Source organism: Scyliorhinus torazame, unplaced genomic scaffold, assembly GCF_047496885.1.
Source record: "Scyliorhinus torazame isolate Kashiwa2021f unplaced genomic scaffold, sScyTor2.1 scaffold_1774, whole genome shotgun sequence".
In the NCBI taxonomy this organism is placed as follows: Eukaryota; Metazoa; Chordata; class Chondrichthyes; order Carcharhiniformes; family Scyliorhinidae; genus Scyliorhinus; species Scyliorhinus torazame.
Genome location: NW_027309501.1, coordinates 1 through 15,412, shown reverse-complemented (window position 1 = coordinate 15,412; position 15,412 = coordinate 1). Strand labels below are relative to the sequence as shown.

At 43.0% G+C, this 15,412-nt stretch overlaps 1 protein-coding gene across 1 annotated transcript; it reads left to right on the top strand.

Moving 5' to 3' along the window:
* Positions 1-2,476: 2,476 nt before the first annotated feature.
* On the top strand, positions 2,477-11,555 carry LOC140407669 (scavenger receptor cysteine-rich domain-containing protein DMBT1-like; the record flags this gene model as incomplete). The annotated part of the gene is made up of 9 exons (XM_072494997.1): positions 2,477-2,690; positions 3,932-4,189; positions 7,035-7,349; positions 8,176-8,400; positions 10,236-10,553; positions 10,643-10,699; positions 10,786-11,103; positions 11,225-11,266; positions 11,439-11,555. Coding segments are annotated over exons 1-9 (1,864 nt in total), but the record flags the coding sequence as incomplete, so codon positions are not given.
* Between the last annotated feature and the right edge of the window lie 3,857 nt (positions 11,556-15,412).

Sequence of the window (15,412 nt, the reverse complement as noted above, 5' to 3'; positions counted from 1 at the left end):
TGAAATTACTGGGAGGCTGGACGCTTAAAACTATTCAAGTCTGGTTTAGATAGATTTGTGACACACAAGGCTGCGAAGGGTTATTGCGCTCAAACGGCGCGATAGAGTTCAGACTACAAGCCGATCAGCCATGGTCTTCCTGAAAAAAGGAGGCTCCAGGGCCGAATATCCGTATACTGACCCAGTTCTTAAATCCTATGTTCTGATGCAGGAACAATGCGCTGGAGGGTCAACGCAGAGTTTGTACAGTGGCGGCATGGTTAGTCAGTGGTTAGCACTGCTGCCTCACGGAGCCGATGTCCCAGGTTCGATATCGGCTCTGGGCCACTGTCTGTCTGGAGGTTGCACATTCTCCAGTGTCTGCGAGTCTCACCCCCACAACCGCAAGATGTGCACGGTGGGTCGATTGGCCATGTCAAATTGCCACTTAAATGGGAAAAATAGAGTTTGGTGCCCTAAATTTAAAAATAAAACCTAGATTTTTAATCGCAGGAATGACAATACTGTAACTGAGCTAGGGCTGAGAGTAACATCATTCCCGCGTGAGAATAAGAGTGCAAAAAAGCTGCCATCTAATTAAATAGAGTTTGCATTCCGTATTGAGAGTTGCAGCAAAATGAAATTTACAAATGAATCGACAGATATTGTGTTGCCAACGGCACTTGTACAACTTAACAGTCTAGAATTTCAATTCTAATCATTTCACACCGCGGCTGGAAGAAGTAGAGTGCGGTCTTAGATTGAAATGCATTGTAGTGTGGGATGAACGTTAAATTTGTGAAAAGCACCAGTGACAACTTTATCTACTGCCGACTGAACACGGGCAAACACACATTTCAGTCACAGATGTTTTTCAGTACAAGTGTTGTCCAGCCGCCAGGTGAGATATTTCACTGAACTGAAATAGTCTAAATAGTTTGTTCAGTGTTGTATTTTCTATTTTCCTAAAATTTACAGCACCCAATTATTGTTTTCAATTTAAGGGGCAATTTAGCGTGGCCAATTCAACTATCCTCCACATTTTTGGGTTGTGGAGGTGAGACTCACGCAGGAACGGGGATAATTTGCAAACTCCAGACGGACAGTTACCCTGGCCCGGTTTCAAACCAGGGTCCTCGGTGCCGTCAGGCAGCAGTGCGAACCACTGCGCCACCGTGCCGCCCCCTGTTCAGTGTTAAATAAATGTGTGACGGCAGACTAACGAGAAGTGGGACACTGAGTATTAATTAGGGACACGTTAACAGTTGAGGAAATGACGTTATTTCTGTGCTGTTTCACTGGAAACTCCGACAAGTGGAGAACAATGACCGCAAGCACCGTCACATTGGTTATAATGGAGCCCGATGACGATCACCCACAAGGGCACGGTGTACCCAGGTCTCCCTGTGTACAGATGATATTAATCTGGTTACATTTCAGTCGGTTAACAATATTGGATTGCTGCAGAAATTGTATTTGAGGCATTATAAGGAATGTAAAGCTATTAAAATCACAGATCCCGATATCCATTTTCCCAGAAAATGACAGGAATTATTATCTCACAGATTGTTATATATAGACTATTGTTCTGACATTGATTGTCTGTCTCACTGAACTCTATTTCTGAAATTCTCATTTCAGGAAGGCCTGGGGACAATCGGACTATTCCAGCAGGTAATCACTCCATTTTCATGTTTTCTACTATGGAAATGATTAATCCACCCCATTAACTATGAAGTCTGGGATACATTCTCAATGTCTTTTAGATCACAGATTAACCTGTTGTGCGCTTAACAATCAGAAAGGCAGAGTGCCCCGTGCACTATCCCGAATGATCTTTCACTCCAGCTGACAGACTGCTGCTGACCTCATTCGCAGAGATCACAACTCAGCACAGTCAATATCAGAGTGTGAAGAATCAGCTCCACCCCCACTGCTGCCGGTCTCCATGTTCTACCTGACCAATCAGCAGTGATATCGAGATCAGATGAACAACCAGACCGGCATGTATGTGCTGCGATGTCATCTCTCCTGAACGGTCCTGGGACTAGATCCCACAGTTTTGGACCAATCATGTCTGAACACCATGGACAATAGCCTGTGCAACCTCCGACCTCTATAAGTTTAAATATATGCTGAAAATGTCACCTACTCGATCCCATTGGAGTTGCTGTGATGGTGAAACTCTCCTCTGAATCCAGTTTCCCTGCTCACTTGCACCATTTAACATTAAGTCTCTTTCCCTTTTACCATGTGTAAACTTTTCTCTGGGTTTTGTTCGGGTCTGGAGACAATCCAGTGTTAGAAAATCCCCCTCCCCCTTTATCTGGCGAATGGGAGGCTGAGGGTTGCATGCACATGATACTCTTGATATTATTTCTGGTATTTTATAGAGTTACAAACACTGAGACTGGTGGATGGGGGCAGTCCATGCTCTGGGAGAGTGGAGATTCACTACAGGGGTCAGTGGGGGACTGTGCTGGATTCCAATTGGGACATGCGGGATGCCGCTATTGTGTGTCGGGAGCTGGACTGCGGGACAGCGCTCTCTGCGTTGGGCAAGGCTCACTTTGGGAAAGGAAACGGGACACATGTGACAGGGAATGTCGAGTGCACCGGGACCGAGACCGCCCTGTCACAGTGTGCTTCAGATCGATGGGATCACGAGGCCGAAAATTCACACTCTGATGATGCCGGTGTCATCTGCTCAGGTAAAAATCCTCCTGCTGCCTCTCATTACCCACCGGCTCTTGTGGTTTTCTGAAAAAGCTTAAGTGAAATAATCTGGAAAGTGAGATGAAAATAATTCCGGACTTCTCCTGTGATGCATAACATTTGATTAATTTCAGGATCACGGTTTATTTAATGCATATCAGAAGTAGATAACTGAATAAATGCCTCCACCGAAAGCTGTGCGTTTCTAATGCTGCTTAAGTTAACAATGAAGAGAGAATACGCTTCCATTGAGATTCAGCCTCATGTTGCAGTGAATGACCTAATCTGTTGGAAATGTTCCAACCTCAATTCTCAAATCCAGCAGCCACTACCGGGCATGCGCCATCCTGCTGGCTCTGCGTCTGCGCAGACAGCTCGCCGCGAGGTCTGACTTTTGAGAGAGATTGTGAAGCTGGGACTGAGATGGAGCTATTTGAGGCCCGATAGGGAATGTGGAATGGATCCATGGTTAATGTGGACACTAAGAAAGACAGCTACATAATGGGGGCCTGAAGCCTGTATCTTCCACCCATTCTGACAGTTTGATATTAAAACAGCAATTCTAAAAGGATTACATTATTGCACTGTTAATGTAAGCTGGCCAGCACGGTGTTGCATTGCTGCCTCACGGCGCCGTGGTCCCAGGTTCGATCCCGGCTCTGGGTCACTGACTGTGAGGAGTTCGCACATTCTCCCCGGGCTAGGTGGGTTTCGCCTCCACATCCCAAATATGTGCAGGGTAGATGGATTGGTCACGCCACATTTCCCCTTAAATGGAAAAAAATGATTTGTGTACTCTAAATTTATAAAGAATAAAACGTTAATGTAAGCCTACTTGTGACACTAATAAAGCTTATTATTACAGTTATTATTATTATTCGAATAATCACCTCAGGCCAAAACAGTGCCGCCTCTGTGCCAAAGGTAACATACACTACCCCCACAACAGAGACATGTCACATATAGTTAAGCTCATGGACATTTATTCTTCACAATGTTGTGAGAACTAGATTTTGAAATTAAAACCAAAAAATAGATGTAAACATCTTTACCTAAACGTTTATGAGATACCTGGGCAGTTAGAAATATATACCATCCGCGCTTTCCCTCACAGTGTTTAAGGGATGTCACCTGACTGGGGCCTGAGACTGTTGATGAGGTTGTATAAAATTTCGCAACTCGTTTTCATGATAAAGCGTCTTACATTGATCACTGTGTATTGAAACGTATTTCTCAGGAAGCGACAAGCTCAGACTGGTGAATGGAAGCAGTCCTTGCGCAGGACGACTGGAGATTTACTCAAGTGGATCCTGGTCCACAGTTTGGGGTGACGAGTTCTCCTGGTCATCATTGGATGCGGACGTTGTTTGTAAGGAGCTAGACTGTGGCTCTGGAGTAGCAGCGCCGCTGAACTCTCATTTTGGGCAAGGACCAGGTCCTGTTATCGGACCACCTGGATGTGGACACCAGCAGGACGTTGGAGTAATCTGTTCAGGTACAACCTCAAATAGTTAGAGGAACAAACCAGTTTGGTCCACAAAATCTACACGGCCGCAGCAAGACAGATAGTAATAGATTAGATACATTTCCACCTTAAGAAAGGGAATTGACAAATGAAAATGACAACACCTATACATCCACTTGAGAACAGGTGTCACTGATAGTTTAAATGTAGAGATACCTTGTTTTTCTTCCTGCCCCATAAATTAAACGGACAGAAGCCACTGTCATTAATATCACACTGCTTTCAACTAACTCATTCAAGGCAGACTGGGTATTGAATCTCTGGCCAACCGTTAAAGGTGAGAAGATGCAAAATCGATTGTTGCGGATGAACTTGAAATGGTATTTCTGCACAAGCTTCCAGTTCAGGCCGATGAGTTAGATTTTGTAATGCATTGGGAACAAGGTTGATATTTTTTGCAAAGTGAATGACAACAACTATCCTGTGATGACTGTTTTCAAAGCCTGTATCTCATGTTTTAGACTGTTTCTAGCCGAAAAAGAGGGCAATAGGCTAGGTAGCTGGGACAGGTTTCATTGGATTTGGAAGGTGTGGAATCCGCCTTTGCAGAAGTCTCGTGGTTTTCCAGGGGGAAATAAGCTAATTGAGGGAGAACATGTCAGCCTGTGGTCAGAACACGGTGTGCATGGTGAAAGAGTGTTACTTTTTTGACGGCGAATTTAATACATTGTGTATCAGAGTATTATTGAGTGTTCAGCCGATGGTTCCCGTGGGAACGCCATACTACCAGGACTGTCATGACCTGAATGAAAGTGGCTCTGCCGAAGTTTACATTAATGCTGATATGGGTATCTACATTTGGGTTGATGTAAGCTGCTTGAAGATCAGATCCTGCGGATGGAAGAATTGTTGAAATCCAGTGGAGGATGATAGAGTTCTAGATATGTGTTTAAAGAGCGACCTGAGAAATCTGGAATGTTTACCTTTTCTTTGTTAACTATTTAAAGTACAATTTATACCTTCGACTGAATACATTTTGCCAAAGGGTCGTTTTAATGTTTGTTGATATTGGTATGATTGTTACTGTAAAAGTTTTACAATATGAGATTTTCTCCATTCGTTTGTTCCATTGTGGCCATTTGGGAAGTATTGTGGCCATTTGAGTTTATTGATGTCTTTAGCGAAAATTAAGGTTCGACAGGAATAGTCTGGAACCGAGAAAGTTTGAACAAGAATTTGAGAATCTTAGTGATGCGATTCTGGTGGAATAGTTCAAAATTAGTATCCTTTCGGGAATAATGACCCACTGGATGAAGGTAAAGTTCGGAAAATGAAAGAAGAAGCAATGGCAGCTGATTTGTAATAGATTCGCAGTGTTATGGGCATCAGATCACAGTTTGGAACTCGCATAGAAACTGGAGAGAGTTTAATGGTTTAGGTAAATCTGAATCCTTTGATAAATATAGCAAAGGTAAAGACCGAGATGTTCCTCACACTCGTTACAAAATATGGAGAACACATTTGTTTCCGAGGGACAGAATGCTTATTTTTGTCGGAAGCAGGGAAACGTGAAGGCTGTTTTTTGGAACTGGAAGCGGAAGACCGCAGCATTTGGACAATGACATGGTCTCTCTCTAGTTCGATACAATCCTTGCAGTTGTAGTACGATGAGCATTAATAGTAAGATGAGCATTAATACTGGCAGTAGCAATAATTCTGATTGTACTAATCATAGTTATACAATTAGTGCTGGGCATGTTTGAGATAATAATTTCCAGTGTTTTGTTTAACGTGTAAAGAGATGAATGAACAATCAGTTTATTTTCAGTTCAGCTCTGAAAATTGTGGATATTTGGGGTAATTGTTAATATTACCATTGTCGTTCTGCTATATATTTAGACCACAAGGATCTCAGACTGGTATCAGGGGATAGCCGATGTTCCGGCCGACTGGAAGTTCAAGAGGGAAAGCAGTGGGGAACACTGTGTGATGTCCACTTTGGTTTAGAAGAAGCCGGTGTTGTCTGCGAGCACCTTCACTGCGGAGCAGTTACCGCCACCCCGGGAGGAGCTCACTTTGGAAAGGGAAACGGCCCAGTGTGGAAAGAAACCTACACATGCCGGGGAGACGAGTCCCTACTCTGGGATTGTTCTGTTTCACCTCAGGAGCAGTTTCGCTGCTCACATGAAAATGACGTCAGTGTTATCTGCTCGGGTAAGACCTCAAAGTTTAATGACCTGCAATACATCAGCTGTTCATGTTCCCTTCTGCATGAATCTGGATTTGGTTGTCTTTGTCGGCAAATGTTTCTCAGCTCATTTACACATAAAGTAAATGTGATGGTCAGCTGTCTTCATAAACTGCTATCGTCCAAGTGGCTGTTGTCCATCCACAGTCCTGTTCGGAAGGGGGTTGTCCTCTTTGACCCACCGACAATCAAACACCAATGATGCATTTCCAAAGCGGGATGGCTGGAAAATTCTGGGAAATGGGAAATGGTGATGTCGTTCCCGCCCCCTTCTGCCCATGTGCTTATATTGGGTGCTGTCAAAGATATCTGAGCGAGTTCCTTCAGCATATCTTGTAGACATTATATACACATCTACACACCAAATCTACACTGTATCAATGAAAGAGAGTGTGTGTGATTGAATGTTTAAATATAGGTTTTCATGTGTATTGCGAGATCCTGTATAGTATCGACTTTGTTGAGATCTCTTGAAGTTGCATCCATTCATACATGAGGTATTCCAGAACACTTCTGATTTGTGCCGGAGGGAGCAGCGTTTCAAATGTATGTGTCTCCAACTGTCGATGCAATAAATGGGATATTGTGGCTTTGGTTTTACCATTGTTCTCATTGTTCATTTTGTAGATGCAAATTGGTCGCTAAGACTGACTGATGGGGGAAGCCGGTGTGATGGGAGAGTGGAGATTTACTACGATAGAGCCTGGGGCAGAATTCAGGACAAGCTCTGGGACCTAAATGATGCTCATGTGGTCTGTAGACAACTGGGCTGTGGCGACGGAATCGCAGCTTACAATTCTTCAAAGGACGGTGCGAGTGCACGATCAGTGTGGTTAATTGATATCCAGTGTAATGGAAATGAAGCGCATCTCCAGAACTGTAGCTCATCGCTGTTCAATTATTCTCTCAATGACAGCACCGGCATCGGAGTTCTGTGTTCAGGTAAGAAAATAGTTAACTTTTGCAGAGTCAATAAAGGGGGTATTTCCGAATATTAAGAGATGTAAGCTGAGGATGAGGGGTTTTTGTTTCCTCAGTGGGTCATTCATATCTGGACTACACTTCCCCAGGAGGCCGTGGAGGATGATTCAATGCACATGTGCAAGGCTCAGCTGGACAGATGTTAGATAGACAAGAGAGTCAGCGGTTATGGGGGTTCTGTCGATGGCACTTTGGCTGGACAGGAAACTGAAGTTGAGACTGCAACCAGACCAACCATGCTCGGAATGTGCAGCAGAAGATTCTCAAAGGGCCGAATGGCGGACACTCACTGCCCAAGTCCTATGAAAGCAGTTATTTAGCCTCTAGTGGCGAGTGCAAAGCGAAAGGATACAGAGGGACAGGGATGGCGAGAGGGTTTGAATTCCTGTCGCACGTTTATTAAAGGCAACAGACAAAATGAACTGCGTAGGAGCGAAATCAGACAGCAAACTGAGACAACAGGATACATGTGACCCTTTATTACAGGCAGAGGTATCAGGACAATGTATTATTGCGGGCAATAAACTGGCGCTTAGAGAGGCATTTCCATTCTTCGGAGCAGGGCAACAGAGAGCAAACGTGTGAGTGATGTAGGAAAGGGACATCTGGTGCTTGTCCCAATTGTATGACCATGGGAGTAGGGTGTGAAGCCTGAATGGAAATGAGAGTGATGACACTTTCATTCTGGAGGCAGTGAATGAGCTGAGAGTATACAATGGGAAACATTGAGTGGTAAGTTGACTACTAGAAATGTAAAAGTTAATCCTCCTGTATGATTGTCTACCAGATCACATGCAGCTAAGAGTGTCTGGCGGTGGAAGCCAATGCGCTGGCCGTCTGGAGGTTTATTACAATGAGATCTGGGGCACAGTTTGTGATGATTCTTGGAATTTAACCGACGCTGACGTGGTTTGCAAACAGCTAGGTTGTGGAAATGCATTGGCGATGTCACTTCCTGCTTCTTCTGAGACGGACTCAGGCCCAGTTTGGTTGGACGATCTAACGTGTTCCGGTAACGAATCATTTCTCTGGAAATGTCCCTCAGCATCGTGGGGCAACCACGACTGCTCCCATAAGGAAGATGTGATGATCGTGTGTTCAGGTAAGGATGCAGTCAATGTTCGGCCTCAACCGGTCCTTGGATTCATGTCTCACTACATTTAACACCCCACCATCTGGCCCGAGCTTGTGAAATTCGACGGACTGTCCTGGCATGAGACAATCCACACCTCTTTCACCTATGGTTAACCCTCTCTCCAGTCGCACGTCTGGACCTCTCGAGACTTAATGACCTGCAAAGCCTCGCATTCAAAGCATCATCTTGTATCATTGACCTTGCATATATAGTGTTTGTGCAACCCACCTCTTCACTCACCTGATGAAGGAGCTACGCTCCGAAAGCTAGTGATTCCAAATAAACCTGTTGGACTTCAACCTGGCGTTGTAAGATTACGTTCTGTGACCACGCCAGTCCAACACCGGCATCTCCACATCATGTGCAAATTGGCTGATGCCTGACATGGATGATATTACACTGAATTACATACAAACAAGGCCACAGAATCGGGTCTTTCCACTCAACTGGTTTGTGATATTTGTACTCTTCACCATAATCAGCCAGCAATATCCCCATCTAGCTCTGTATGCCTATCCTGGTATTCTCTTTTCCATTATGTATTTGTTCAGATTACCTCAAACACAGCTGTGCGATTCCACTCAATTCTTGTAATTGGTTTGTTCCCCAGCTCAGGAGGGTCTGGGAGAAGCAATGCAGATTTTTCTGACTTTCCTAATTCAATTATTCATTGCCTATTTCTGATCCCAACGTTAGCCCCCATCTCTTTATAAGTGAGTAGTGCCTCTATCTCATTAGCTATCTTTGCTGCTACATATCATTCAGACTCTCAGTATCCCAGCGGCCTGTGGTATATTTATTTATTTCCCAAAATTATCCACTTTCGACTGATCGGTCGGAAAATTTATCTGCCAGTAGTCAGGTCATTTATTGCAGATCAATACATATTTTTTATATATAGGAGCAGCCCCTATTTATATTAAATATATCCAGCAATTTAGGGTCATTAAAAAAAATGGATATGAAAATGAAAACCGCTTATTGTCACAAGTAGGCTTCAAATGAAGTTACTGTGAAAAACCCCTAGTCGTCACATTCCAGCGCCTGTTTGGGGAGGCTGGTACGGGAATTGAGCCGTGCTGCTGGCCTGCCTTGGTCTGCTTTCAAAGCCAGCGATTTAGCCCAGTGTACTAAACCAGCCCCTGCAACGGGATATTATATTTCCCGTTCCCCAAGTCCAAAGGGTTAATCTAAATATGGAACCCATGATGTGGAGATGCCGGCGTTGGACTGGGCTGGGCACAGAAAGAAGTGTTACAACAACAGGTTAAAGTCCAACAGGTTTGGTTCGATTCACTAGCTTTCGGTGAAGGAGCTGCGATTCGAAAAAAACCTGTTGGGTTTTAACCTGGTGTTGTAAGACTTCTAAATATGGAACACCATTGCAATCAGTCTTCTCTCCATTCTGCTACTGATTACCCCACTACATGCTCTGTCTTCAGTCATGGCTCTACAATGTGTTACCTTCCTTTTGAAAATTCACGTCAATGTCATTGCTATTTTTCTGTAACATCTTCAAGGAATGCAATAAGAATTAATAAATATGCCATTCTCCTTCAAAATCCCTGTTGATCTTTGGACTCCGGATGTTGTCGATTATATTTCTGAAATAATTATCGCCAATTAGTGAATATAATCAGTTCAGAATGTGTTGAACGGTGCAGCATGAAGATAAGTGTTATCAATCCGGATATTTCTTATTTCATTCGTAGAACACAAGGAACTGAGATTGGCGAATGGAGATCACCGCTGCGAGGGGAGAGTGGAAATTTTCCACAATGGGAGTTGGGGAACAGTGTGCTCGGATATACTGCGCAGAAGTGATGCAGAAGTGATCTGTAAACAGCTGCAATGCGGGAGCGTCGTATCTATTCAGTATGGGTCTGGGAAGTTTGGAGAAGGTACTGGTCCTATCCGACTGAATGAAATGGGGTGTACTTCACATGAGCGGAGCATTTGGCAGTGTGGGTCAGACTCACAGGATGAACCAGGCTGCAGTCACCGGGATGATGCAAGTGTTGTTTGTTCAGGTAACACACAGCAAAACTCAATGTGCTGATGTCATTTCAATATTGTATCAACATAAGCAAAGCAGTCAGCAAATTTCTCTTCTCAACAGGAGCCAACGTAACGAAGGAGCCGCTCCACAGTTCAATGGCGTCCCCTAGAGAATCAGGTACTTCCTGCTATTTGATATACCGAATACCTGAAATATTCCCCCCTCCTGCTACACACATGATGATCATTGATTCTCTTTAACAGATTTGAGATACCATTTGCGCCTGGTTAATGGTAACACGAACTGCTCTGGTAGAGTAGAGATATTGTATAATAAGCTTTGGGGCACGGTTTGTGACGATTCCTGGGATATGGCCGACGCCAGTGTTGTCTGCAGACAGCTGGCCTGTGGTTCCGCTCTGTTGGCCGAAGGAGGTGCCGCTTTCGCCCAGGGTGACGGTGTTATCTGGTTGGATGAGGTGAAGTGCACCGGAAGTGAATTATACCTGTCCGACTGTCCTTCCTCATCATTCGTTCAATCTGACTGTGATCACAAGGAAGATGCCAGGGTGATGTGTTCCGGTAAGTGTCGCACTGATTGGTGAGCTGTGCGCATGACTAGTTGATTTCGGCATTTAGGAACTTCTTTCAAAAGTAAAACACCAACGATTGAAGCTCATATCTTTGTAAAATATTTTCACAGGGCTACAGTTGTCACCGAATTCTCATGAGCCCACACCTTCAGGTATGTATAATGTTATTAGAACTCGTGTAAATATTAGAGTGTTTCCTACTGATGATGGGATTAACAAGTAGTTAATTTCTGAAACAGATGTGGTTCTGGATTTATGGAAACAGTAAAGGACTGCAAGGCTGACTGGGTCTGTGTTAAATCTTTCTGTAATCTTATTATTAAGAACAAGCAGGTGTAGGTTCCATACCTCTGGCCGTCTGCATGACCCTCGGAGGGGTGTTAATTATGGAATTGATCGCACTGATGGCGGTAATCCAGGAAAAGAAGATCAAAAGAAAAGGTGAGCCTCAAATGTTACCGGTCAACTACCATTGAAACACGGATCATACCCTGGCGAATCAACAGTTTATTGTATCTTTCTAGAGAATGTCTCCTGAGCTTGTTATGGAAAATATCTGAACCATTTATATCTTCTTCCCTTGTAGTCCGCATTAGTAAAATATAACAGTAACTTTATTTAAAGAGTTGACATTGACGCCCATTGCACCCGCTTTTGTCTGGGACTCCAGAAAGATTAATTTCTTGTAATTATGGAACCACATGTTTAATTGAACAGTTTCTTCATTACCTGTCGGTTAATCGTCCTTTATCTGCTGTGGGCCTGTTTCTCACTGTCATTACCGAACTCCTGTGCAGTATTCTGAGAGTAGATTTCCGCATTCTCCATGAATTGCACATCTCAACACAAATATTCCACGCATAGCCCAAAAACTAGCACACCGCTTATCTATACGTCATTTCTCCCAGAATGAACAAGGACCTGGCAAGTCACGCCTCCGAACTGATGTGACCTCCGAGCAGTTAGCATTGCGCCAGCTCCAATTGAGGTGACTTTCGCACGTGGCCCGTGTTATGGGCGAGGTGTTTTCAGAACCCCAAAATGTATCATGGAGCTCAACCAACGTCTCCCTTTAATGGATTTGTTCCTTTTCCGAGCACGTGGCTTTTTCCCCTAGGTGTGGGATTACAATTATGGACACGTGGGTTTTTAAACACAAAACACTGTTTATTCCATGAACTCAACTTAACATCGTCAATAAACATTGGATCTCTTAACACCTCTTACTTCAAAGATAATTCAGAAAATATTGCAACAGTAAATAATTCCTTAAAATGTTTCTTCAAACTTCCAAAAGACCTTTAAACAGTATCACATCAGGTTAAAGGATATCTATCTTTTCTGTCGAATGGCAGAGAAATATTAGCTTGATGGATTTCAGCTTCAGCACCTTGTTTTTTTTCCTGCAGCTCTCTGGACACACACATACACACACAACCTGCTTCCTCCAACTGCAAAACGAAACTGCAAAACCTGCAGCTCTCTGGAAACACACAGACACACAGTGCTTTATAAAACTGCAACTACAAACCTGCAAAATGGCTGACCTGAGCTGACATCCATCGACTCTATGACATCACTGTTTTCTTAAAGGTACATTGCTTAAACATCCAGTTCTTAAAGCCACTCTTGCATGACACCTCCCCCCCCCCCCCCCGCCCCAAGAAAAAGCTTCAAGATGGTTTCATTTTTCACCTTTGCGCCATCAATTAAGGAATGTACACAGTAAATATACCTTTTTTTTGTTGAAAAAACAACACATGCAAACAAGTATAATAATATAGTCCATTTTTCTTTGTTCATCTTCCTCCAACCGAAATCCTTCCCGATTAACAGTCTCTTTGAACAAATTATCTGCACGATCCATCCATTGCTCTACTCCTCGGCATTTCTCTTTGGAATCAGATACTTTAGTTCAATCTTACCACAGAGTACCTTGCAATTCTCCAATACAGGAACATTGGTGATCACAGCTTTCAGACAGTCAAGTACCTGCTGAAAGTTCGCTGTCCACTGACATTTTTTAGGTTTATTTAACAATTCCATCAGTGGAGTAATCACGCCACAAAACCTTTGCACAATTATTCGATCAAAGTCATTCATGCTAAGAAATCACATTATTTCCCTTTGTCGCGAGGATAACGGAAACTCCGCAACGAAAGTGATTTGGGCATCTCCAAATTCACTTTCGGCTAGGTTCATCACCAAACCCGCCTCCTGAAGTCGATCGAAGAACTCCATACGATGATTTAAATGTTCCTTCCATGTCTGGAAGTTGGAAATAAAAGCAGATTGTCCCACTTTCTCCATGCAATGCTTCAATGGTGGGACAGGATAAGAGTCCGTTCATGTAATTGCATTCACCTTTCTATAGTCCACACTCAACCATTGGATACCGACTGGTTTAGATACCATCACTATGGGTATTTCCTACATCTACATCATGTATAGCCATTTTAGTACTTCCCAATTTATCTCCACAAACTTGCCCATGTGATATCAATAGCTCTTTCAGGTCAGTTCGTTTTTCCTCTGGAAGGTAACTTAACAATTCATCCCAATTTTTAAGAACATTCTCATTTTCCAATTTAATTTGAGGTATGTCAAATTCACAGTAATCTGGATTTGGTTCGTCACTTTGAGTTAGAATCATTAAAACCTCATTTTTCTCTCCTTCCCTTTCAAAGTACAATTTACGCATATTCACATGACACACTCGGCGAGTCTTCCTTCTATCTGATGTTTTTACCATATAATTCACCTCGCTTAATCTCCTTTCAATCTGATGCGGTACACAAAACCTAGCTTTTAAAGGCTCCCCTACACCGGGTAACAACACTAAAACTTTATACCCACTGGCAAAACTACGAACTTTGAATTTCTTGTCCGCTACCCATTTCATTACATTTTGTGCAACTTTCAAATGTTGTCTTGCCAAATCACCTGCTCTATTTAATCGTTCCCTAAAATTTGACATGGAATCCAATCGTGTAATTTCCGATTGCTCAGCCACCAATTTTTCCTTAATCAATTTAAGTGGTCCTCTTACCTCATGACCAAAAATTAGTTCAAAAGGACTAAATTTGGTAGACTCATTCGGTGCATTCCTAATTGCAAACAATACGAATGTGATTCCTTTATCCCAATCCTCTGGATATTCTTGACAATACGCCTTCAACATTGTCTTTAATGTCTGATGCCACATTTCTAACGCTCCTTGCAATTCTGGATGGTAGGCAGTTGATTAAAATTGTTTTATTCCTAAGCTATCTATAACTTCTTTGAATAACTTTGAAGTAAAATGTGTTCCTTGATCCGATTGAATTTCTGTGGGTAGTCCATATCTAGTAAAGAATTTAAGTAACTCCTCCACAATCCTTTCAGCTGTAATATTACTTACTGGAATGGCCTCTGCAAACCTAGTAGACACATCCATTACAGTCAAAATCTATTGATTCCCAGTTTTTGTTTTAGGGAGCGGTCCTACACAATCGATTAGGACCCTTGTAAAAGGTTCCTCAAATGCTAGAATGGGTATTAAGGGCGCTGGTTTTATCACTGCTTGAGGTTTCCCTATCACTTGACATGTGTGACATGATTGACAAAATTTAACTCCCTCTTTATGTAGTCCAGGCCAATAAAAATGTTTCTGGATTTTAGCTTGAGTTTTCCTTATTCACAAATGACCTCCCACTGGTACCTCTTGTGCAACTCGCAACCTCCTTTCTATACCCTACCGGCAATACGACTTGATGAACTTCTGCCCACTTTTCATCCGCATGCATATGTACCGGTCTCCATTTTCCCATCAAGACATCATTTTTACGGTAATAACAATCTCGAATACTCTCAGGTTCCTCTTCCTTATATGCTTTCTGATATATCCGTTTTATTTCTACATATTTCTGTTGCAACTCCGCCAATTTGCCTGAACTAGTAATATCCGCCTCATCCTCCACCTGTTCTTGTTCTTTTTCAACCATCTGATCAAAAATCGTTTCTGATAATTGCACTTCAACTTCATCTTCACTCTTTGATTTCTCCTCGTAACTTAACCTGTGACTTTGCGACCTTGTAACTACACAATCCGGAAAAATTCCAGGATATTCGTCCTTCAACACTTCAGTTGACTGATCTGCCACCGGCTTATCAACCACAGTAGGCATCACCCCCACCTGCGATCCAGCTCTATCATTACCCAAGAAAAACTGTATTCCTGGACAAGATAATTTATCTATTACTCCTACTACAACTTCATCAGTCTTCACTGGACTTTCCAACCTTACCTTATATAATGG